This window comes from Panthera tigris, chromosome F3 (assembly GCF_018350195.1).
Source record: "Panthera tigris isolate Pti1 chromosome F3, P.tigris_Pti1_mat1.1, whole genome shotgun sequence".
NCBI lineage: Eukaryota > Metazoa > Chordata > Mammalia > Carnivora > Felidae > Panthera > Panthera tigris.
In genome coordinates this window covers 3,056,081-3,081,051 of record NC_056678.1, presented here as the reverse complement: position 1 = coordinate 3,081,051, position 24,971 = coordinate 3,056,081, and the positions used below count along the sequence as shown (strand labels likewise).

The 24,971-nt window shown below is 63.7% G+C and overlaps 1 protein-coding gene across 1 annotated transcript in view; it reads left to right on the top strand.

The window, feature by feature from the left end:
* The window catches only part of ITPKB (inositol-trisphosphate 3-kinase B), an 88,543-nt gene extending 64,206 nt beyond the window's left edge, over nucleotides 1-24,337 (top strand). The window contains exons 3-8 of the mRNA XM_042976772.1: nucleotides 10,266-10,365; nucleotides 11,610-11,823; nucleotides 16,444-16,648; nucleotides 18,556-18,657; nucleotides 20,130-20,201; nucleotides 21,579-24,337. Coding sequence (XP_042832706.1) covers nucleotides 10,266-10,365; nucleotides 11,610-11,823; nucleotides 16,444-16,648; nucleotides 18,556-18,657; nucleotides 20,130-20,201; nucleotides 21,579-21,794 — 909 coding nt within the window. The 3' untranslated portion in view covers nucleotides 21,795-24,337. The remainder of the gene's footprint in view (nucleotides 1-10,265; nucleotides 10,366-11,609; nucleotides 11,824-16,443; nucleotides 16,649-18,555; nucleotides 18,658-20,129; nucleotides 20,202-21,578) is intronic.
* Nucleotides 24,338-24,971: the final 634 nt, after the last annotated feature.

The window sequence follows — 24,971 nt, the reverse complement described above, 5'->3', positions numbered from 1 at the left end:
GACGTCAGGATGACCCGGGGGACAGCTGCCGAGTCTGGCTCCTACTTGGGGGACCACGGGTGTGTCTTCTTAGCGGCCCGTTTCCTGTGCCCCCGGCCGTCTGCACGTGAGCAGAGACGGGCTCTGTCCCGGGCGGCTCTGGTCGGGACAAGGAGGCCGGGTGACTCACGGGCGAAACCCAGAGCCAGGCATCGGCAGCCTCTCGGGGGCAGGGCTGTGGCGCTTCTTTGGAAACGAGCTCGGGGTTTCTGACCGTCTCTGCCCTCTGCTCGGTGCCAGCTAGCCAGGGGCAAGCCCGAGGAATCTGTCAGAAGTCCGAATTGCACCAACGTATCTTGCTGGGAAATAATTTTCTAAATATAGCTCTGTGGTTGATACTGCTTGTAAGTTCTCATGCGGGTATGCAAGGCTCTTCCTGAAAAGTTTCCTTGTTGGAAATTCCTTACGTGGGAGTTCCCAAAAATCTGGCTTTGGAGTTCGCCCAGAGCAACCCCCTTGGCCAATGTCTTAAGAGCACTTTCTGGGTTCTCAGAAGCCACTTAGGAGGCGGGGCTGTGTCCGTGGACATTCTTGGCCTGGAGAAGTAAACTTTCAGCAAGCTAGAGGTCGAGGAAGCCTTTGCCGTGTGCAGTCGTGTCCTTAAGCTTCCTGATTTATAACCAACCCCAAGACTCTCCATCCCGGGCTATCTTGGGAGAAATACACGGGGGCGGGGGGGGGGCCGTGAAAACTCTAACACGGAAGTTTGTTTGGGTAGCAGGGCTGTGCTCTGCCGTGACGTTTTAGATCCTTCAGCCGTTTTGCAGAAAACTGCCTTCCGTTTTCCTGGCGGTGTCAATGTCACGTCCCTGCGTGGGACCAAGGTGCGCGGCCCGGCCCGGCCCCGTCACCTGGTCGAGCCTCCGGGAACGGCTTCTTTCAGACCGTAGGTCCCCAGGGGAGGACGGGACGGGGGGTGGGAAGGAGGTCGTGCGGGCAGCTGGTGACACAGGCCGGTGGCTCGAGTGCCAGGCTGCCTCTGCCTCTCACCTGCTGTCTCTCGCACTTGAACGCGGCTCCGGGGCCTTCTGGGTTTCCAGAAAGACTCTTTAAGGTGAGCCCAGGCTCCACCGGGATTCATTTCATGGTGAGGAATGGGACCCTTGTGGGGACACGCTTCCTGAAGGCTGTGGGCTTCACCCCCTGCACTTGCCTCAGCGGGAGGAGGGATCCCAAGGCCAGCGCCCCGGGGGTAGAGGAGGGGGCCCCCAGCCCCTGCGGCTCACATCTGCTGAGCCCACACAGGCGGAACCTCTGCCGTTGTTTCACCCCCCAAAGAGGCACCCCCTTCGGGGCTCAGAGCAAGACAGGACCCCTAGGAGGTATGCAGTGTTCACCGCACTGGATGCTTCTGTCCGCCAGCAGGCGCTGCGGGAAGGGGATTCAGTCCCTGCCGGGTAGGCGGTGGGGTGGCATTCACCTTGTGCAAGTAAGGTGGGGCTCGGACAGGCTGCTAACTTGACTACACCGCCAGCCAGGAGTAACAGGATCGAAACCCGCTTTTATCTGGCCGTGAGCTTATTTGCCACCGATGACAACGGGGCAGCCCAGCAGAGTGACGAAGCGTCTGCACCCCTGGAGCCAAACGGCCCGGGTTCGAATCCTGCCTTTGCCACTTACCAGCTATCGAACCTTGGGCCGGCGATCCAGTCTTCTGTGCCTCTGTGTCCCCATCTGCCACGCGCGACAGTGAGAGCCCCCGCGGGGTAGGCTGAGACACTCGTGCGGCACCTACATGATACGTAGTACTCAGCCAAGCACCGCGTCTGGCTCTAGTCGTCCATACGGGTTAGGTGCTTCTGTTACTGGCATGGCCCACGGGCTGCCGGCGTCACCACACTGCCTGCGCGGCCTCGCCCTTAGTGTCGGGGAGCTGGGAAGGAGGGGTCCAGCGCCTCCGGCCCCCCTCCCCCAAGCTAGGGGAGCAGGTGTGTGGGGCGGGGCTGGGGCAGGGCTGGCCCCCTGAGGAACTGGCCAGGGTGGGGGGCGCTGGGGGCACCGAGTGGCCCCAGCCCTTTGGCACCCGTGTCCGCTGACCAGTGAGGACCTTCAGTAAATTTCCACCCTCTGTAACTCGGCTTTGGTTTTTTGTTTTGTTTTTTTTTTTTGCATCTTACCAAAGTGAAAATAAGATCTCTGGGGAAGGGTGGGAAGGGACCCGGTGTGCGTTGCAGGGGTGGACCCCCCTCCCACCACCCCCTCCAGCTGGGCAGAGCCCCGGGTGCCCTTTCCCAGAGGAAGAGCCGGGCCCTTCTGTCCCGTGAGCTTTGTGCACTGGGAAGTCAGCTGCTGGAGACTGCCCTCCCCCAGCCCCAGCTCTTCCCGCCTCTGGCCTCTCCCCGGTTTCCTCCTATTGTTGATTCCAGCCTGCAGGGCACAGCCTGGAGGCCCCCTGGCTCCTGGAAGGAGAGGCACTGGGCCTCTGCCTGTACCAACTTTTCCCTCCCTCCCTCTCTGTGCCCCTCTTTCTGGCTTTCCTTGCCCTCCCCCTCCCTCCCTCCTCCCCCCACCCCTCTGTGTTTCCTCCAGCCTTCCATTATTTTTAGTTCTTAAGAGGATGGAACCCAGGAGGGAGGAGGAAGGAGGAGCCAAGTTGGGGACCTTCTAGACCAGAGACGGAGCTTTGTGGGGCCCCGCCTGGTAGGGAGGGTTGGGAACATCTCCATGAGTGAAGGCTCCCTCCGTTCCTGGGTAGCCAAACAAAGGCTGATTTGGCAAGACTGTGGGTCCACGGATGCCAGCTCCTGTGAAGCTAGGAATTGGGGCGGGGGGAGGTCTGGAGTATGCAGGACTAGGAGAGCTTTCTTTGCTCGGTTGACCAGTTTGAGGGGGGGGCGGCCGCCAAGCCCTCACGCGTGTGTGTCAGAGACCCCTGGGGCCAGCCAGGCTGTCAACTGTCCAGGAACCACAGTGGGTGGTTAGTGGGTGTAGAGAACCAGGCAGACTGAGCAGGAAGTTCCTGCGAATATGCCACCCCCCACTCCCCCCCGCCTCCCTGGAGAGGTCTCTGGAAAAGTCCAGGCCCCGGCAGGTGAGTCCACGGAGGCGTGAGCCAGCTTGGGTGGATTTCGTCGTGCAGGAGGAGGGATGTGGCAGGGCCCGAGCCCTTGCTGTGTGCGGGGCCTGGGACGGCCGGCGGGCGGTCCTCCACTGCGTGTGTAGCTGGGGGGCCCACGGCGGTGCCGGGAGGAGCTCACCCTTCATGGGCAGACACCGCGCCGAACACACAGTCAAGAAGCACTCGCACCTTCCCCTGCCTCGCGGAGGGCCCCGGAACCGGGCGCGTGGCTGGATTGGTGTCGAGACCCCTCGGAGCAGAAGGGCCGGCTCGCGGGTCCCAGCTTCGGAGGCAGATAGGACGCAGATCAGCGGGAGGGAGGAGGGGGCCACTGCAGGCAGGGCGCCTGCACCTGTGTGAGCAGGGACCTGGGGGCGCAGCAGCCCTCTTCGGAGAGAGAGGACAGAGCGCCAAGCCCAGGACCCCGGGCAGTGCCCGCCTCTCGCACCCACAGTGGCCAAGAGGCTCGAGAGGAAGGCCCATCCTTGCCGCACTGGCCTAGCCCAGCCGTTGATCCAGAGTGGGGCTCCCTCCGTCGCTGGGCTCTCCAAAGGACAGGTGCGGGGCAATGCAGGGGACCCGCGCCCAGCCCTAACCTCTGTGGAAAGTGTTCTGAACCCCCCACCCCCTCCAGCTTTGGGGCCGTCACGTGGGGGAGGCAGGAATGACAGAAAACCTTCCTCGGGTCTTTCTTGAAAAAAAGTGTTTCTGCATTTGGTTTTCAGGGGACTGTTCTTATTTGTTAAAGCGGGGGGGGGGGGGGGGGGGGGGGGGGGAGGACAGTTAGTCTCCAAAGCCAGGCTCTTGTTCCTAGCCGCAGCCACCTGCCCTGCCAAGTCCTCGGGCTTAATTTTTCCGATCCTCGGGGTCTCAGTTTTGAAAGGCCTTCCCTCACCTCCCCCCCCCCGCGCGCCCCCCCCCGCGCCCCCCCCCCCGCCCCCTCCAAGCTCACAGCTCACTGTTGGCAGGGGCGGGTTTCGATTTTGGCCCCAGCGAGGTTTCTAACCGGGGTTGCAGGAGGGAACCGCTGGGCCTGGGGGGGTGGGGGGGGAGCTCTACCTGCCTGGGCTCGCCTAGCTGGCCCCACGGGAGCGCTCTGCCAGGGGGAACACAATGAACAAAGTTGGCCGGCCCCGGGACTCAGAGAAGCGCAGGCTTTCCCCCAGCGCCGGAGACAGAACCATCACCGGGGAAACCCTTGCTGCTGTTTTAGACCGAAAGAAGAAGGAAGAAAAAAAGCGTTTTTTCCAAACATGGACAAGTCAAGGAGTCGCGTTCAGACTTTTGCAAGATCGGAACAAAGGCGCTGACGCGGCGCGGGCCATCCGCGGGCCGGGACCTTTTCCATCCACTTGCAGGGCTTTGTTAAGGGTGTGTTGGGGAGGCAGTGCTGGGAACAGACTTGGAAGGAGGCAGGGCAGGCCTCTACTGAGGCCTCCCCCATCTGAAAGGTCACTCTTTGGACAAAGCCCTTGCTGTTGGCCTGAGGCTGTTTTTTAACTGGGGGCGAGGCCGGTCGCCCCAGCACGGGGAGAGAGGATGGGGGGGGGGCCTAGTTACCCTGTTGGCTGAAATACAACAACATCCTCGGAGTTAAATGGTGTGAACCAGGAAGCTGTGTGACCTCGGGCAAGTGACTTAACCTCTCCGGACGCATGTCATCATTCGCAGAAGCAGCGTCGTGCGTGAGGGTGACCGTGAGGTGTTACTGATATGCCCGGCAACACGCCAGACGTGTGACGGGCGATGTCTTCGCCCGTCTCCCCCGCAAGCCAGTCACCGCCACTCACCAGCGCGCACACACGCTCGTGCGTACGCGCACGGGAGCAGCGGAGCCCAGGTTCCCAGCGTGTTTTCGAGAGTCGCGGGGTCCAGAGAAGATTCCCCTTTTCTGATGTCTTCGAGATTTGCCCTCGTCTCTTTCAGACTTAAAAGAAAAAAATGGAGACTCTCGTGATTTTCTGCAAAGACCAGGTAGCCAAGTAGTCAGACTGTTTAGATAAAAAGGGACGTGCTGGAGGAAAAAGTGGAAAATTGGGGGAAAAGTTAGGTGGGGAGAAGTTAAGGAAAGGATATAAAATCCCCTTTATAAAATGAAACTTGCTCCGTAATCTCTTTGCCCCCCCAAATAGCCGTGTTCCGCGGTGCTTGGCAGATGGGGTTATTTGGGAAACTTTTCTCTCTTGGGCAGCTTTACGGATTCTCTGAACCCGAAAATTTTGCCAGTGCCTGGCCTGGCCTGGCCCGGCCGGCTCGGACTCTCCCCGCATCTGGGGCCTCGGGAGGTGCTGTGCGGGCTCCCACCGCATGAGCACCCACGGGGAGGCTTTGCAAGCGGCTGACCGCACAATGAGCTCATCTGCTTGCCACTTAGCCACGATCCGATCCTCTGGAAGTGCCCAGATGGATCCTTGCCAGGCTTCCGTGCGTTGGAGGTGAAAACTGTTTCAACTAAAAAGGAAAAAAAAAAAAAAAAGACACAGAAGTCAAAGCAAACTGAACACCTAAGGTTCGCCTGCCCCGTGACCGTGTACGGAGCCCCTGTACATATGTATTCTTTCCTCCGCAGTCCTCCCCACGACCTTATGGGCCGGGCATGTGCGATGTTCTCGAGCCCAGTTTACAGATGCCAACGCTGACCGACAGGTGCAAAGGCTTGCTCGCAGCTGCAGCCGAGAGGAGGTAGACCGAGGGGTCCCTCTGCCTCCCAAACATGATCGCGCTCTGTTTCATCGTGCTGCCTTCCAGAAGGCAGCGAATTCCAGCATGAAGGCCAGCCTTTCCAGCCCGGGCCTGGCGACGTCCAGGGAAGGGAGGCTGGAGGAAGGGGCTGGCCGCGCTGGGGTAAACATGGGGCCGTGAGTAGCTGTCTTCAGGAGGCCTGCTTCTCCAGACGGTCCAGGCAGTGCCGTGGCCGATGGGAGTGGGGGGGGGGGTGCAGGGCCCCGAAGAGCCCGCACCTGTCCGGAAACCTCAGCTTGTGCCAGGAGGCTCCCAGTGGGTCCCAATGGGCAGATGCAGCCTCCCTCGCATGCCTCTTGGCTTTGGTCTCCCTCTTCCTGAACCGCTGGGGCTGTGCGCAGCCTGCAGGCCTGGAGGGCCGTGGTGGCCTCTCGGGGACCCCCTGCAAGGGAGTGCGCGGTGGGGCCAGGTCCTGGGGGCCCGGCTCTCAGGGGGCTCACGCTTGCCCGGGTAGGAGCTGGCGTGCAGGTGTCTTGTGCCCAGAGCATTCTAGAAACACCCGGGGGGAAGGGGGCAGCTGAAGCAGAGGAAGGGCTTCCAGGGAAAGGGGCACCGGGCTGCGCAGGGTTAGCGAAGTTCTCTGCAGCCGTTCTGGGGAGAGATCCCTGACGGCAGAGACAGGCACCTGGCAGGTGTCTCAGGGTGGGTGCGGGGAGGTGTGTGGGGCCAGGCTCACGGGCCTGGGACACCGTGTTTGGTGAACGGCCGCGCGGCCGCCTGTGGATGGGAGTAGGGGGCACCAGGCGGCTAAACGTCCCATAGTGCGTGAGGCAGCCCTGGAACCAGAGGGATCTCTGTCCCCGGCATCACTACCCTTTTTATTGGCTGCGAGGGGCAGGCGGTGGCTGGAAAGAAGGCAGGAGGCAGACCCCAGAGGGCCCTGAGGGCTGAGCTGAGGAGAAAGAGTGCCAGCCCTGGGCAGCTCCTGCAGGGGCGGGGAATGGGCACTAGGCTCTGACACCCCCCTGGGGGTCTAGTGTCCTCTCCATGTGCAAGAAGGAGGCCACCAGGGAAGACAGAGCAAGTCCAGACCCAAGGAACAGGCAGAAGGTGAACGAGGGGAGGGCTGACTCGTGACCATCCTCCCCTCTTCCCTGCGCCATTCCCTCCTCCCCCTCCTCCTCCTCCCCCTCCTTCCCTCGCCACTCTCCTTGTCTGTTTATGGAAGACTGAGGTGATCCTAGTCATTAGCCCTTTCATTCATTGGAGGCGGGGTTTCCCTGCAACAGACGTGGGGTATCTGGGGGACCCAGCCGGAGGATGGCGTTTTCCCAGGAGCCACAAGCATCACGGGGAGGCTTGGGGTCTGGTTTAGAAAAACACACAGATGGGGGCCTGGGGGGCTCAGTCGGTTGAACGTCAGACTTCAGCTCAGGTCACGATCTCACGGTTTGCGAGTTCGAGCCCCGAGTCGGGCTCTGTGCCAACAGCTTGGGGCCTAGAGCCTGCTTGGGATTCTGTCTCCTCTCTCTGCGCCTGCCCTGCTTATTCTCTCTCTCTCTCTCTCTCTCAAAAATAAATAAAACCTTTAAAACACACACACACACACACACACACACACACACAATCAGACACCCCCTGGGCCCCCTCCCTGGGGCTCAGCCTGGGCCCCGCAGCCCGCTGGCCGGTGAATACTTTCTGCCCAGGCTCTCAGGGGCTCTGGCATCTCTGAGTCCAAGATGAGAGATGCGGCCAAGATGAGAGAGAGGTGAGGAAGGGACGCGTCTCCGGGAGCCGCGACCACACTGAGTGGGTCTGACCAGCCCCGGGCTCGGTGGTCTTTACTCCTTAGTAACCACGGCGACGCCTGCGCTTAGCTCCAGACGGGCTGCTCCCCGGGGTAACTTCAGAGACCCCCCCCTTCCTTGAACGCAGAGCTGAGACCCTCCCCCACGTACCCCGTGATCGCTGAATGGCTTTACCTCCTGGGATAGGGGCGGGGGGGACCGAGGGTTGCTGTCATCCTACAGGCAAGATAATAAGGCCACCGGGAGGGTCAGGAGCCTGTCCAGGGTCAGTCAGTGAGGAGGGACTGGAGCCAGGACTCGGGCCCGGGCCGACCCGCCTCTTCCCACTGCGTATGCTGCCCTGCCCCGGGCCTCCTGGCCTCACCTGCTCACCCTCGTCCCCCACCGCCTCCAGCTGCCCTTCCCAGCAGGCCTGGACCCAACCGTTCCAGACCCGGGCCGGGGCTCTGTCACACAGGCCCCTGCCTGTGACAGTCTTCCCCCTGCCCCCACCCTGCCTCTGCCGGGCGCAGCCAACACGAAGGCCTTCCTTCCCAGCATTCCCCCGTCTTTGCACGCCCCTCCCTGGCCGAGGGACCACCGCGTCTGCAGACACAGTGTGAGGTCACACACCGCAGCCGGGTGACAGCTCTAGTCTTCCTCCGAGGGGCTTTGCAGTTGGGATGCGTGTCCCCGGGCCCCTGAGGGTCCAGCAGTCAGTGCAAGGAGCCCGGTGGCCCAGCTGTCCCTCCCTCACGAGGCAGAGGAGGAAACTGGGGCCCGAGAGGGGCGTGTAGAAGGGGAGCGTGGGTTTATTGTTCCCTGACGGGGCAGTGGCCCGGGATGGGGTCACGTGCACCTGCCAGACCCTCGTCCCCCTCCCCCGCCGAGCTCTGCTGGCGGGACGTGGCTGGCAAGTGGTGGCCAGCTGTGCACGTTTCCTCTGGACCCACCTTGACGTCTCCCCACTCCCCCCTCCCGGCTCATCTCGTGCAGTGAGGTTTTCCCGTTGTGCCTCCCCCTGCATTGTTTGTGCGCCCTTCTGGGGGCTTAGATAAGAAACTCCTCGGCCTTCCTTAGCCTTCTTTGGTGATCTCCATCGGAAGGATCTAGAAAAACAACCTTGCCAGCAGAGGCCCGGCCCTCCCGTCACGTGGGCTGGCGAGGGCTGGCCTCGTGCAAGAATAGACCAGGTCTCGGTGGCGGGGTGAGGGTTTCTGGCACCGGAGGAGGATTGCCAGGTTCCAGCAGACGCCTCTCCTTAAACAGATTTTCACTTGAGAGCCGGGTGACAGCGGCGGCTGATGTGACCTTGGTTTCACCTTGGGCACCCGCAGCCTCCGCAGCCACGCGGCCGTGGGGCAGGGAGCGAGCCCCCCGGGTCTTCGGGGTCCCCGGTCGAAGCGGGCCCCTCCTCACGCCCCCCCTCCCGCACAGCTTCTAGCCTCTTCTCCCGGCGCCGAGCCTCGTGGCTTTGCTCTGTGTTTTGCCAGTCAGGGACCCGCCTTCTCAGCAACCGGTGGTGGTCCCCTGGCTCTGACTTGCAGCTCGGGTTCTCGGGCCTGTGCGCTTCTGCAGAAACGTTGACTGCCGGGGGAGGAGGGGATTTTTGTAAAGCAGTGGTGTGGGTGAAGGTTCCAGAACCGTCCCCGTCGCTCGTGTCCCTGAGGCTCGGGCTCTCCCCGCCGACGGGACGGCGACTGTCCTGTGTGCCTGTTGGGACGATAAAGTCGGGTGCGAAATAAGTGTCCGTTCTCCTTTCTGCCAGGGCGCCCTCCTGCACACACACGCACACACACACACACACACTCTCCTTACTTGAGAAACACCCTCAGAAGGAGAAGTACCTTGAAGAGGAGGGAACTGCGGGCCCACTCACCCCTGTGTGCACCCGAGCCGCGGGGTGGAGGGTGCTGTCCCCGGGGAACTCCCTGCAAGGTCTCTCTTCAAACCGCCCGCAGGCAAGAAGGGCCTCTGTGCAACAACGTCTGCAGACACAGTGTGAGGTGACACACCGCAGCCGGGTGACAGCTCTAGTCTTCCTCCGAGGGGCTTTGCAGTTGGGATGCGTGTCCCCGGGCCCCTGAGGGTCCAGCAGTCAGTGCAAGGAGCCCGGTGGCCCAGCTGTCCCTCCCTCACGAGGCAGAGGAGGAAACTGAGGCCCGAGAGGGGTGTGTAGAAGGGGAGCGTGGGTTTATTGTTCCCTGACGGGGCAGTGGCCCGGGATGGGGTCACGTGCACCTGCCAGACCCTCGTCCCCCCGAGGGTCCCCTTGCATCTGGGCGCTTTGTCGAGCTCTCGCTGGCCGTCTGCTGCGTAGATGAGGGAGGTGACGTCCTTGGAGCCCTGTGGGCTTGACACTTGTCATCCTGGGGCCACAGGCAGCGAGTCCGCTGGCTTTGGATTTGTCCTAGCCAGAAAGCAGTAGTTCCCTTTTTTAAAATGTGTATTTATTTATGTGGGGGGTGGGGAGAAAATTGGGCATGTGAGTGGGGGAGGGGTGGAGAGACAGGAAGAGAGAGAACCTCAAGCAGGCTCCGCCCTGTCAGCGCGGAGCCCGACCCGGGGCTCGATCCCACGAACCGCGAGATCGTGATCTGAGCCGAAACCGAGAGTCGGACGCTCAACCGACTGAGCCGCCCGGGGGGCCCCTGTGGTTTCCTCGCTAACGGAGAGTTTTCCCATTCGCTTGTTTCTAGAGCAAATCATGGCGGAAAATAAAAAACATGGTGCACTGGTCCCCCTTCGTCATGTCCTTCAAGAAGAAATACCCCTGGATCCAGCTGGCAGGACACGCAGGTAGCCGCAGGCCCTCGCGGAAGTTCCCCCGGGACCCTCTGCTCTCCAGGGAGGGCCTGGCCCCCGATGCTCCTCGAGGTGGAAGCATCTGGAACGGGATCTCTCGGAGACAGTGGCGTGCTCCCCGGATGCGGCCCGAGCACTGCCCTGAGAACACGGGAGGACAGCACCCCCTCCGGAGCCTGTCCCGTCCCCAGACGCACACGCAGCCCCCCTTCCTCGTCTCTGTCTCTTTCGGTGTCTCCGTCTCCCCCTTCTGTCTCTCCCCCGCTTCACCTCAGCAAAATACGCGAAAGCATCATCTTCCAGCTCGCCCACCATCTGCCATCTTGGACAAAGAGGCAAGGCTCAGCGTGCCATTGGGCGCCCACCGTATCCCCACGTCGCCATGGTCTTAGGGGTCACGGCATTCGTGGAGATGTGGGGGTCTGCCCCGACGGAGCTTGTAGGAGGTGGAAGGTGGAGGCAGATCACCCCACAAGCGAAGGACAGTGTAGAGTCCTGGGTGCAGGCGGCCAGGGCGCCCGTCGCCCGCGGGGGACGAGGGGACATCTGTAGCCAGAGCCTGAGCGCTGGCTGGTCCACGTGCGGGGGCCCCTTGGTGGGCCTCATCCCCTGGGAGGTTTCCGTGGCTGCCCCGGACTTGACCTTCACGACCACAGACCAGCCCAGGGTCCGACACCTCTTTTATATCCCCCGCACGTGGGCCCAAGGCACTTGGGTGGACACCCTTCCTAAATAAACACGTCCCCGACGGCGTGACTCAGGGTCACGTCGCGGGTGGCCCGTGCCGGGCCTCGGACCCCCGCTTCTCAGCCAGCGTCCCTGCCCTGGGACTGAACCTGCCCCATCAGAGCTTCTGCCCTGAGACCGGAGGCACCGTCACTGCCCGAGGACTGGACCGATGAGGGGGTGGGGGTGGTGACAGTGACACAGGAAGAGGAGTGGCTGGGTCTCGCGTGTGTGAACCCTGCAGTGAGCGCTGGTGCCCCTCCATCTGCAGAAGAAGAGCCTGGGGTCAGGGAAGCTGGGGACCCAGCCCGGTTTGCAGCCAGGACTTGCCTCCACTCCCCTTACAGCGCTCGGTCCACGAGTGGGGACCTGCGGGCACCTTCAGCCCCGGTGCTTATTGGGCGAGCAGCCCCGGGAGACCTACCGCGGGGGCTGGCGGGCAGGTGGGGGGAGGTGAGAGCGGGGAGGGTCTCGGACACGGACCCAGGGTCTCCCCCGACCTTGCTCTGCAGGGAGTTTCAAGGCGGCTGCCAACGGCAGGATCCTGAAGAAGCACTGTGAGTCGGAGCAGCGCTGCCTCGACCGGCTGATGGCCGATGTGCTGAAGCCCTTTGTCCCCGCCTACCACGGCGACGTGGTGAAAGACGGAGAGCGCTACAACCAGATGGACGACCTGCTGGCCGCCTTCGACTCGCCCTGCGTGATGGACTGCAAGATGGGCATCAGGTGAGCTGGGCCTGGGGTGCGGCAGGGCAGGCTCGGGGCGTGGGTGACGCCATCCCGCAGAGGGGACGGGACCCCGGCTCTGCCCCTCACGGCCTCCCCCCTTTTCCAGAGCCAGTAGCTGTGGGGCCGGAAGAGGGGCTCCGTGCTGAGCCTCCCTGGGAGGGGTGGGGCAGAGAGAACTGCCTTTCTGGGCGGGTGGGATCGCCGGGCAGCAAGGTGGTGGCCGCACGGGGAGACTGGGGTAGAGGGTCTTAGCGCCACCCCCGCGCCCCCACCCGTGGGAAGGGGGAGCTGGTCAGTGGAATATGTTGGGGTGCCCACGAAGGTTCGCCCCTGCCCTACGAGTGCGGTGGAGGGGGACCCCGGGAGCTGCTTTCACGGGGGACGGGTCGGGGTGCTCCAGGGCGCCCGGAGAGGGCACAGAGGCCGGAAGGGGGTGCTCGGGCCTGTGCGCGGACTCGGATCCGACTCCTGGCGCCTGCCCCGGGAGATAAGCCCGAGCTTGGAGAGGACTCGGAGGGAAGGAGACCGGCAGCGTGGCCAGGAGGAGACCGGGTGATGCGCAGAGCCGAGGGGACCCGAGACCCCTCCGCCCGCAGCTCTGGGCCCTGCTTTGGCGGCGTGGTTTTCTCCTCCATCTCGGCCTTGGGCCGCTCCGTCCCAAGGAGTCACCGAGCGGCTCCCTCTCTCCTGCTGCGGGCAGGGCTCGTGAAGTCCTCCCGGGCTGTTGGCCACGTGGTATTGGGGTGCCGTGCTCCCCTCGGCGGGGGAAGCCGCCCGGGCTACACAGCCAGACGCCCGGCTCGTCCGTCCGCCCACGGCTCGCCGGGGAGACCGGGCTTCGGGGAGCGGCTCAGAGCTGGGGCCTGGGTTTGCTTTGGATGGTTTTTATTCTTACGAGAATGAGAAAGAAGCATGTGTGTGTGTGTGTGTGTGTGTGTGCGCGCGCATATGCGCACACGTGTGCAAGGCAGGCAGGGGCCAGGAGACAAGAGGGCCCGACAGCCCCCTTCCTTCCCTCCTCACTCCTGGGACTGTGTCCTCAAGTCAGACCCTGCAGGCCGTGTTCGTCGCGAGGCCCCCAGGCAGGGACCGGAGATGGGGAAGTACAGGCCCTTCTATTTGCTCTCTCGCTGTCCTTGACCTCCCTCCCCCGCACCCTTCCTCCCTCCCTCCGCTCCAGCCCACAGGGAGGAAACAGAATGTCCCTCCAGCCACCGCTTGGCCGCTGCCCTTCCCCAGAGTCTTATTTCTGTCCCCGGAAGGCCCTCCCCGGTGCACCAGGATGGGCCCTCTCAAGGGAAGACACAGAAATATTCCGATTAGCGTTCACTCAGACCGTGGCCCAAAAAAGCACGCGCTGCGGGAGGGATGTGTGGAAAGTCCGTCCCACGAGGCTGCCCCGTGTAGCTGTCTGTTCCCTGGGAGGCTTCTGGGGACTGGCGCCCCCTGGGCCCTGCCTGTGTCTTCAGCTTCTGTCCCACTGCGCCCCGGAGCGACCGGCGAGGCTGGGACAGCGTCAGCTCACTTGGGAGCGGGGCCTCGAGGCGGAGGCTGTGGGGTGAGAGAGAGGTCTGTGTGGAGGGGAGGGAAGAACTGGTCCTGCCCCAGCTTCTCCTCCGCTTCACGATGCAAGGGATGGGCCCTCCTCCGCTCCTCACTGCCACCGGGAGACGTGGGTCCTGCGTGGTCCAGTCCGAGCAGGGGGACATCAAACACAGAGGTGCGGGGACTCGGACTCAGCAGGGCCCCGGGTCCGTGCCAGGCTTCCAGCTGCAGACCATGCCCCGAGGGGGCTCCGTGGGGCCCCGAGTCCATGCTGGGTCGATCCAGAACCCTTAACCCCAGACAGAACCCGTCCTAAGACCAGCAGTCCTTGGCCACGCCCAGTGCTTGCCAGAGGGAGGAGGCCGGAGCCCAGGGCCACCACCATCACCGAGTCCCAGGCATGAGGGGTTGAGACCTGTCACGGGGAAGCAGTAGACGGCTGACCAGCCAAGCCAGCTTCAGCCACAAGCTGGGGGGAGGGGTGGGGGGCGCTCAGGAAAAGGGGACGTGGCACCTGTAGTGTCCTAAATCGGGGGCATCGGGGACGGCGGTTCCACGTGGATGTATGCTTGTGTTCCAGGGACTTTTCTTAGATTCTCCCCCGGAAGCCTGTGTGCTGTGGGTCACACGAGTCTTCCTGATGTCGGGGCTGGGGGTGGAGACAAGGACCGTCCCCAGCTTTGGTGCGCGAGCTGTGGGTGCCCACAGGCTTGCCGCCTACCCACCCTTCGCCCCGAGTGGCCGTCCCCCCACCCCCGTCCCCCGCAGAGGCCTCTGCTCCCCCATCCCGCTGTCGGACGGAGGCGGGAGGCCCGGCCAGGCCAGCACTGGGGAGCTCAGGCCCCGCCGTGTCGCTGCTGACCGGTGCCCCGGGCGGAGGGTGAGCGACCCCACCCAGACTGGCTGCAGGGGCCCTTCCTGGAAAAAGCCCCAGGCCTGCTTCCTGTTTAAGGAGCTACTGAAAGCTCTCTGCGGAAGTGCGGCCGCCCACCCGCCCCGCAGGCCCCCACAGTGGGCCCCGGAGCATGTGGGGCGGCCAGCCCACCCCCGGCCACGTGGCACGCACACACAGCCGCACCCGGGCCGGCGCGACATGACTCCACGCAAAAGCATCCTGCCCCTCGGCCTCTGCCTTGAAGCTCCTGCCATCCCTGACCTGGCTCGGCGGGCACCGTGGTGTGTGGGTGTGTGCGTGTGTGCGTGTGTGCGTGGGGGGGGGTGTGCATGGCTGTGTGCATGCATGAGTGTGCGCGCACGTGCGCGTGGGGGTGTGTGCGTGTGGGATGAGTGTGTGCATGGGGGTGTGGGTGCACGTGTGTGTTAATGGCTGTGTGCGCACGTGCGTGTGTGCGTGTGTGTATGCACGTGTGCGTGGGGTATGCATGGCTGTGTGCACATGTGCATGGAGGGTGTGCGTGGCTGTGCGCAAGCCCGTGCGTGGGTGTGCATGGCTCTGTGCGCGTGTGGGGGTGTGCAAGTGTGCGTGTGGGTGGGTGTACATGGCTGTGTGTGCATGTGTGTGTGGGGGGATGCATGGGTGTGCGTGCGTGTGGGGTGTGTGTGCATGAGTGTGTGTGTGGGGTGTGCATGGGTGTGGGTGTACGTGTGCACGGGGTGTGCACGTGTGCGTGCATGGCTCGCACACACTGCGTACGTGCATGAGTGTGCACGCGTGTGCATGAGTGCACAGTGTGGGTGTGAGTGTGTGTGCGTAGCAGTGTGCATGGCTGTGTGTGCATGCACGTGCATGGGGGTGTGCACGTGGGGGTGTGCATGTGTGGGGGTGTACATGGCTGTGTGTGCATGTTGTGTGGGGGGGTGCATGGATGTGCGTGCGTGTGGGGTGTATGTGCATGAGTGTGTGGGGGGGGTGTGCATGGGTGTGTGGGTGTACGTGTGCATGGGGTATGAACGTGTGTGTGCATGGTTTGCGTGCACTGCGTATGTGCATGAGTGTGCGCGCGTGTGCATGAGTGCACGTTGTGGGTGTGAATAATTGTGCTTAGGGGTGTGCATGGCTGTGTGCACACACGTGCGTGGGGGTGTGCACGTGTGGGTATGTGGGTGTACATGGCTGTGTGCACGCGTGTGTCTGTGTGTGCACGTGTGCATGGGGGTGTGCGTGCGTGCACACGTGCATGGGGGTGTACCTGCACGTACGTGTGTGTGGGTGTGTGCATGGCTGTGTGCGTGCACGTGTGCGTGGGAGGTGCGCACGCCCGTGGAGGAGGTGTGCACTGGTGCAGGCGAGGGCTGCGGGAGGTTCTAAATGACCAGGCCCACGTTCGCAACCCAGGACTTGTCGTTTCCTTATATTTGACACGGTGGTTGGTGCAAACTCGGCCTCTGAAGGCATCATGAGTTGACGCGCGGTCTGTCCTGGGTCCCCAAGCAGCAGGTGTGAGGGGAGGGTGGGGCCGGGCCGCCGTCACGGCCGTCGCCCACAATGGGCCAGCACAGAAATCTTCCCTCCGCTACAGCTCTGTCCCGTGATTTGTTTCAGGAAGGGTCCGGGGCAGCGGTGGAGCCCGGGGTCAGGGGAGAAGAGGGGGGTTCACTGGGGAGCAGGGGTGCGTCTGCAACGTGCAGGATGCCCGTGTGTGTGGCAGGGGTGACGCCCCATCTCTGTTTGGCGATGGGGGTAGGGGAGGCATCGCGGGCCGGGGATTCAGCCCCAGGCTGCTGGAGTCCTGTCCCGCCCCTCCTCCGGTTTCCGGGGGACCCCTGCCGGTTCGACGGCGGGACAGTGAGCGACTTCCACTGGCTGTGCCTTCTCGGGCCTTCGGGCTGCGGGGCAGGTGTTGAGGAGGCACGGGCTGGGCGGGGCAGGCCGTGTGGCCCCCCTCGGGCTTCCCCCCCACCCCAGGCACAGGCTTCCCTCTCCGCCACCGCGGCCCCTTCCGAGGCCACCTTCTGGCTCGGCCTTAGTGCTTGGTGTTGGCACGAGGTCGCCCCATGCGCAGGGCCGCCCCCAGTTCTGCCGGTCGGGAGCCGGCCCCGGCCTGAGCAGAGCGTGTGCGCATCCCGCGTGAGCGGCCTGCGGCTCTCATCACCGCCCCCCTTCCCACGCAGGACCTACCTGGAGGAGGAGCTCGCCAAGGCCCGGAAGAAGCCCAGCCTCCGGAAGGACATGTACCAGAAGATGATCGAGGTGGACCCCGAGGCGCCGACCGAGGAGGAGAAAGCCCAGCGGGCTGTGACCAAGCCTCGGTACATGCAGTGGAGGGAGACCATCAGTTCCACCGCCACCCTCGGCTTCAGGATCGAGGGCATCAAGGTGAGGCCCGCCAGGTGCCTGGGGAAGGAAGGGACGGAGGCTCCCGTATCCGCCCCGGGGGGCGGCGGCGGCCCGCAGGGCCTTCCGAGGCCGCGAGCCTCCTTCCTCACAGGCCCAGCGTGTTTGGGGAAATCCGCCCGCTCCTTAGTCGGGACCGGGGCCCCGGAACAGGGTGGCTTCTAGCCGGCCCCAGGGGTCAGCCCTCTGCCGAGGACCCTACGCTTAGCCCTGACCATGCCCAGCCCTGACCGGGAGCCCACCTAGGAACCCGCGTGCCAGTGCGGGGGCCGCGCACTCTGCCCGTGGCCTGAGAGCTGGGGATGGGCCTCGAGATGCAGGGGCGGGGGCGTGCCGGCTGCGGTGACTTCCCTGCCAGGACCCTCCCTCTGCCCGGGCAGCCGGACCAAACGCCCCTCCTCCGCGTCCCCAAGTGTCCCCGCCCTGGATCTGATGAGCAGGTGCGGGCTCGCACTTCACCCCGGGGAGCGGGCTGCGAGGTGCCGGCCGGCCGGGCAGACAGCGGTCCCCGCGGCCTTCCTGGGTTTCTGTCCTCTGCCTGCTCCGGGTCGTCACCGAACAGCCCTAGCGTCTGGGTTTGGGCCGAGGGTGGCGCTCCGGGCATCCGCCCCTCCCCAGCACTGCTTTGTGAGCTCTGGGCCGAGAAAGCCATGTGTCCCTCCCCTGTCATCTGAAACCAGTTTTTTTTTTTTCCTTTTTTGCATCCAGCCCTCGTACGGGTTGCAAGTTTCATGCTTCCCTCTCAAATGCTCGTTTTCCTTCATGTCTCCGAAACAGTCCGCTTTCCCCTTACCTCTCCCTCTCAGGCTGGGTGCCCAAGCCTCCGTTCGTTGTCCGGCTGCAGGAACAGCCAGCAGCCCGTCTCCCCTCCCCTGCTCTGGGCAAACGCCCCGCGACGAGCCCCTGTGGGCAAGTTCCCCCTCCGCCCCAGGGTCCGTCCTAATCTTCAAGAGGCAGCCACATTGCGTTACCTCGTCTCCGGCCTGCTGATGCACAGACCCAAGTCTGGGGGCTCCTTGTGGAGCCCTGCTTCCTCACCCTTTGTCCTTAACTAAGAACAGATCTCGGGGCGCCTGGGTGGCTCAGCCGGTTAAGCATCTGACTTCAGCTCAGGTCATGATCTCGCGGTCCGTGAGTTCGAGCCCCGCGTCGGGCTCTGGGCTGACAGCTCAGAGCCTGGAGCCTGCTTCGGATTCTTTGCCTCCCTCTCTGCCTCTCCCCAACTCATGCTCTCTCTCTTGAAAATAAATAAAACTTGAAAAAAAAATTTAAAAAAAAAGAACACATGTCCTCCTGGGGGAGCTAAGCTCCATGTGCTTTCCGGGAACAGCCTGGAACAGACACAGCGCCAGGCTAAGAAGATGAGTAGTCTCTTGCAGCAGGCGGGTCAGGGAGCAGAGATGGGCAGGCAGTGACATCTTGGCTATGTTCAGGGAACATATGGTAAAAGATCTTAAGCTACAAAAGGAACCTCACTGAACTTGCGGTGGGAGCACCTCTCTTCTGTCTGGCGAGGGAGGTCGCCCCCAGATGGCAGGGACCCGTGGGGCACTCATGGGGGTTCCCAGGGCCAGGCCCCGAGGGAAGCCGAGACATAGGTGTCTCCTCCAGCCCCTGCTGCCCTCAGCCCCCTCCTCCAGTCCTGGCCCGCACCCCCCAGGCCTTCCCTGACCGCCTTCCTCTGCCCGGCACACTGAGGCCACCCTCCTTGTTCTCAGTCGGGGCTCAGGACAGGCTCCACGGTGCCGCCCGACTACGCCCTGTGCCTGGCGGTGCAGATGCGGGTCTCCTCGGGCTGCCCGCGGGCACCGTGGTGCCTCCACTGCCCCCGAGAGCTGCTGGCGGGCGGGGTCCGTGCCTGACCCCTCCGGGGCGCGTATCGTTCTCAGAAAGAAGACGGCTCCGTGAACCGAGACTTCAAGAAGACCAAAACGAGGGAGCAGGTCACCGAGGCCTTCAGAGAGTTCACTAAAGGAAACCGCAACATCCTGGTGAGTCGGGGCGCCCCCCGGGAGGGGCCGGCCGCGCAGGGACACCTGTGCCCTGCAGACATTCTTGTCCAGCCCGGGACCACACTGGGCCACTCTGCCCGCATGGAAAACGCCGGCCCCAAAAGATGAAGCGGGAGTTGGTGGCCAGCCTCCAACTGGATATGTGGGGACACTCGGTGGGCTTGCCCTCCCTCTCCCTGGCCGCCTGCCTCTCTGCACTGAGGACGGTTCCCTCGGTGGATTTCTGTAGCCTCGCTGCCCGTCGAGAATGGTGTGCTCATCAGAGCCGCAGGCAGCCCTCTGGGGTGGGTAGGCTCTTGTGCCACTTTTCGGGTGAGACACTGAGGGGTCAAGGACACAGCAGGGACAGAGCCGGACCTCACACGCAGGTCCCCGCGCTCCCCGAGGCCTCCCGGGCCTCTCCCAGGCGCTGAGGCCACCTGAGGGAAGTGCCTGGGGCGGGGGTCGGAGCCTCTCCGAGCCCGGGGCTGTGAGTGTCACAAGTTGGTGACAAAGTGACTTCACGTTTGCCACTGCAACGGTAGACAGGCTGGACAGACACCTGACCTGTGGGGTCAGGACCTTGAGGGCCCCCCCACCCCCAGGCAGAGGTAGGGTGTGCTGAGCCTCTAGGTCCCTAGGGAAGGGCACCCTGGGACGGACCCAGGGGCCCCGGGGACATGGGTCCTGGACCCCCTGGGAGAGGTGCCTTGCGAACAGCCTCCCGGGGTGTGGAGCAGGGAAGGGTGGACCCGGACCGCCTTTTCTCTGGGCAGACTCCTCGCTGGCCCTGAGTCTCCCTCCCTCCTTTTCAGGCTGGGCTGGGCTTCCCTTAGCCCCCCGCAAGGAGGCTTTGGTCGTGGGGCGCGCACCCGAGTTGTCCACAGCCCGAGCCCTCTGCTTTCCGGTCACCTGCTCCTTAGCCGGGCCCGCCACGGAGTTCGCACACCCGTGCCTGCACGGGCCTGTTCGAGGTGCTGAGCCCCAGGCCACCGTGTTGCCGCGGGATGGTGTCGAGCGACCCCGGGGCCCCTGGGGACGGCAGGCACCCCCAGAGCCGGCACAGCTCACCCCTGGTCCGCGGAGAGGCCTCTGGAGAGATGCTGGCGGCTCCCCCGCTTACTCTGCCCGTCGCAAGGTCAGGGGCACGGAGGTTTGTGTTCCGGAGGCCACCGTGGCAACGGGCCCGCTCCGCTGCTATCCCCGCACTTGCGCCGGCGTCCCAGAACCCCCGCCACCCTTGGGGGGAGCCCCGAGGGGCTGCCCTCCGGCGCCTCCCGCTCTCGAAGGAGGGCAGGTGCGCACAGCCCCGTCTGGGCCTCCGCTCCTTCGTGTCGAGAGGAGGAGGTTGAATACATGCCCAGGGTGTAGCCTCCCTTCCGCTCTGACACTTGAAGAGTCTGGGCCACACGGGGCTTAGAGGCCACCTCGCCCCCCATGTGTTTACAGCTCTGGCCTTTTTCTGTTCCCAGATCGCCTACCGGGACCGGCTGAAGGACATTCGGGCCACCCTGGAAGTTTCTCCCTTCTTCAAATGCCACGAGGTACATACTGGGCTTTTGTCCTCTTGGGCAGAGAGCCACGCTCTGTGTGGTCAGCCGTGACCCTCGGGCCTGCTGGCCTCCCACGCCGGTAGACCTGCCCGTTCCGGAAGCCGGAGCGGCGTTTTTAGGGTGGTGCAACCGCGGGCAGACCCCTCCGATCAGGTCCCCCGCCCCTGCAAGCCTGAAGCTCTGTCCCGAAGGCAGCCCCTCTCGAGGTCTTGTGTGGAGGGAGCCTCAGCCCGAGCCCTGCCCACAGGGAGGGCTAGGGGTCCAGCGCGAGGAACAGGAGACAGGTGGTCCCGGGGCTCCGGGCAGAGGGAGTGCCCCCAAAGGGAGGTGGGCCAGGCCCTGCTAAGCCTCACAGCATCTTTGTGCAGGTGACCTGGCTGGCCCTTCCTCCAGGCAGGCAGCCCAGCTTGCCCTTGGATTTTATCCCCGACTTGCCCCTCGGCCCGGGGGCACCTGTGCCACCACACGTGGTGGCTCTGACCGCAGGACCGCCCATGAGGAGGGACTGGGGTGCCCAGAGGGCAGACTGGGTGGTCTCTGCCCTGAGCAGTGGCACCCAGGTCTCTCAGGACGTTCTTTCCTCGGTCACCTCCCTGGGGCCCAGGGTGTGCAGGGCCAGGATGTGTTCTCAGCTTGATAAAAGGTCTTGGTGCAGCCTGCTGGAGCCTCCCTTCCCCCCCCAGCCTCCTTGCTCCAGAGGACAGGGCTGTGGGCTGGGGGCCTCGAGCCCCAGGACCCGCCGCACCGGGCGGAAGGACCCCATCACCCCCGTCAGCACCCAGGCTTTGCTGTTATTTCTGGAAAATTGGTTTTGCCGTACTCTTTCTGGAGTCTCGCTCAAGAAGCTTCAGGCCTAGAAAGAGGCCAGATTAGCTGGGGCTTCTGGTATTTTCCGCCCGGGTGGAGGGAGCCCCTGTGTGGGCTCCGTGTTTCCAAGGGGTAATTTCCAGGGTCTTTCCTGTCCTGCCCGGGATGTCTGCCCAGGGTCCTGCTGCTGGAACGAGGCCGGTCTGGGCCTCGCTGTCACCCCCCTGGGGTGCCGTGTGCGCATTTGGGGAGGTCCTTTCCTCTGCCCCACGGGTACAGTGTGGGCTCCTGGACAGAAGTCAGGGTGGAGTGTGGCGGGGGTGGGGGGAGGGGGGGAGGGTGGAGGGAGAGGCCCTGAGGTTCAGCCGTGGCCTGAACTAGAGGACAGTGTGCGGCCGCAGCTGGCGGCCAGGGGTCTGTCATCCAGCCTCCCTCCCCGAAGGCAGTTGCTGCCCTGGTGGCCGGTGTCCTCTGTCCCCTGGGTGGCCACCCTGGGGCGGGCCTCCCCCCCCACCCCCACCCCCCGGCAGTCCCCCTCCTCAGCTGCCCCCTCCCCTTCAGGTCATCGGCAGCTCTCTTCTCTTCATCCACGACCAGAAGGAGCAGGCCAAGGTGTGGATGATCGACTTTGGGAAAACCACGCCCCTGCCCGAGGGCCAGACTCTGCAGCACAACGTCCCCTGGCAGGAGGGGAACCGGGAGGACGGCTACCTCTCGGGCCTGAACAACCTCATCGACATCCTGACGGAGATGTGCCAGGCCGCCCCGCTGGCCTGAGGGCCGGCCCGCCTCGCCCCCCCACCCCTCCTCCCTGCCGCCCCCTTCCTTTCTCCTTCTGAATTTCCCCTTGGTGCCGCCCCAGAGCCGACCCTCCCGAACTGCACTATGAGACACTTTGTAAGAGACCAGGTGGAGATCGGAGAGGAGAGGAGAGGAGAGGAGAGGAGAGCTTGCCGGGCTCCCACTTCTCTTTATAAACAGGATCTGCTGGCAGAAGAGGAGTGGGGGACGGGGGGAGCCAGGCTCAGGTGGCAGTGAGGTCCCCAACGCAGGAGCCGGCCCCAGCCTTCCAGTGGGGGCCTGCTGCCCCCTGGTGGCCGCCCCCGAGCTCAGCCTGTCTTGGCCCCATCCCTCCGGCCTGGAGCGTCTCCGGGTTGGGGCACAAAGCCACTGGCAAGTGCACGTTGGCCACGAGTAAAGCATTCTCCGCCTAGCGGCCCAGGGGCTCCCACAGACGAGTGGTGGCCTGCTAAAGCAGGGACCCCACCCAGCTGGCATTGAGACCCTCCAGCTGGGGGCCGGACCCAGGAGCCAGGAGAATGCTGGAGTCCACTGGCTGTGCTCTCTGACCTCGACCTTCCCGGGAGGGGGCAGGCGGGAGCCCCCCTCTTCCATCTGATTATCACCCAGGATTTCAGAGGGACGCTCTGCAAACCTGACCTTGGGGGAGGCCCCGCCCCCACCCCTACCCCCAGAACCACCTGTGCCTCCGGCTCCCAACCTTGTTGGGACCAGGTCCGCGGCACTGGGTGGGGCGGCCCGGGGCACAGCCGGCCCCCGGAGGAAGATCGGTTGTCTCACGTCCCTTCACCCCCACCCCCCACATCCCTGGGCTTGTTTCACGAGGTCAAGTCCCCAGCACGTTCGGGGGACAGCTCTGGGCAGGGAAGAAGCAGATTTCTGGCCTTCCTGGCCTCATTTTTCTCCCGTGAAGTAACTCTTCCAGCCCGAAGGGCTTGGACCCACATTCCCCGGATGCGGTGTGGGCAGCTCCCAGGGCGGGTGGCGGGTGCCGGGTGTCAGGAGGGTGCTCCCGGCAGGGGGAAGAGTCCTGGGGCCTCTAAGTTGCTTGAAGATGACTGGGGAACCAAGTAGGCCGTGTTCTCATTTTAAAGCAAGGCAAGTCTGTATTATGGGGAAGAACGTGAAACTGGCATGACTTTTTAAGAACAAACCTCTCAGCTCCGTGGCCCTTTGGGGCTGTTAGAGGCGCACCGGTGCCCAGAGCCGAGCTCTGACGGGGTAGCAATCCGCAGACAGCCGGGTCGGGGACATGGTGGAGGTCCGTGTACCCCGGAGCGTGAGCCCAGAGGGGCCGATCCAAGAGTCAGGGTTTCCGGGGCTCCCCCCTCCCATCCCCCCCATCGCCCCGGGGACTCTGGGAGACCTCTGACCCCAGCACGTGACCCCGGCATTTCCCCTTTCGTGCTGGGTGAGTGACAGTCAGTGGGGGCGGAGGGTGGGACGCATGAGGCTATCTGAGTACAGATTTTAGAAAAGGAAATCAGTCTGAAACTTCCTGGCTCTGGTTCAAAACAGTGGGGAGCTTGTGTGGGGGGCTCTCGCCAAAGGTCACACCCCGTCCCGGCCGAGCGCGAGAGACCTCGTGACAGCATGTGACCCTGTAAAGGCGGGAGCACCAAAGCCAGCGCTGGGTGGCCGCAGCTGGAGTCGCTCGTGGCTCGGGGGGGGACCGGGGCATCAGCAGTCCGCGGGGAGGGGACATTGCTCAGTTGGACGTCCCGATTCCACCGCCGTGGGTGGACCACAGGTCACCCTCAGTCCATCGATGAAGGAAATTTGCTAAAGCAAATGAACGCTCTGAACAGAAAAGTGCAGGGGACCAGCTTGATCTCCTAAGAGAACACATTTTCCAAGCACTTTAAACAGGCACCCGTTGTCTGCAGACAGCGTGCTAAAAAAAAGGCAAAGCGACGTGTTTATTAGAGGAGGTCTGTGGGGCCTCTTCCCGGCGACCGGTTGCTTGGGGTGACATTCTGTCCGTGAAGGTGGTATAAAGCGGCATTTTTTTCTTAGGGTTATTCTCTTAGGGGTTGGGGGGGTTTGTATTTACTCGCTAGCTCTCCTCTCCCGCACCTGCTCTCGCAACCTCCCCTCCCCTCTTCCCTGTCCCCCCCCCACCCCCCCATCCTGGAGGGATAGGTGGATCCCGAACCAGAACCCTTCCGAGGGACTCCTCGGGCTGCAGGTGCCGGGACGGCGGGACAAGCCACGTCCTTTCCCGCCCCGTCCTTGCCGGGTCCCCCGGGGGGGGGGGGGGACTCCTCAGTGGTCAGCGTGCTTAGCGTTCAAGGAAAGTTTCTCAACTGCTTGCCCGCAGACTTGCCTTTAGCGCCATGTAAGAAGTTTTTAAGTTATATTTATTTTTTCCGGTTTTTTAATTGCACAAAACACTAAGACTGGGATGGGAGGCTGGGGATTCTGTGTGTCCTTAAAAGCTGTGCCTTCTTTCTGAATTCCCTTTCCCACTTGGCGGAAAGAGCCTGGACACAGCCCTGCCCCCCCTCCCCGCCCCCCTGCCCCCCCCCCCCACGGACTCTTGCCTCTGTGAGCTGTATCTAGCTTTGAGTTTCTCCTGCATCCCGTCCACCCCCGTGTGTATACAACCCAGGCCCCTGGCTCGGGAAGAGACCCTCTGCCGTTGCTTTTCCTCCGGAGGACAGGACCCCCCCCCAGAGGGCTCCCCCTCTCTCTGCACCCCTTTCGCCGCGACACGACACCTTGGAGGAAACTGAACTGTTACAGACTCTTCCCACCCCCCCCCGACACACACACAGTGCCTGTCGAACAGACTGCAATGCTCTGTACCTTCCCGAATAAAGGCCCTGGAGACCACCGTGCCGTCTGCAGTGTGGTCTTTCCGCCTCGGGATGGGTGGTCCTGACGCTCTTTGGGAACCGGGGGGTCGCGCTGGGACTGCGGGGGTCCCCGGGAGTGGGGGTCAGATTGGATGTTTCGATCTGCAAAGGACTGAAGACACCTTTCAAAACTAGGCACTTCAGAGCCGCCTGGGGGGGGCTCAGTCGGTGAAGCGTCCGACTTTGGCTCAGGTCACGATCTCACCGTTTGTGGGTTCGAGCCCCGCATCGGGGCTCTGTGCGGACGGCTCGGAGCCTGGAGCCTGCTTCCGATTCTGTCTCTCTCTCTCTCTCT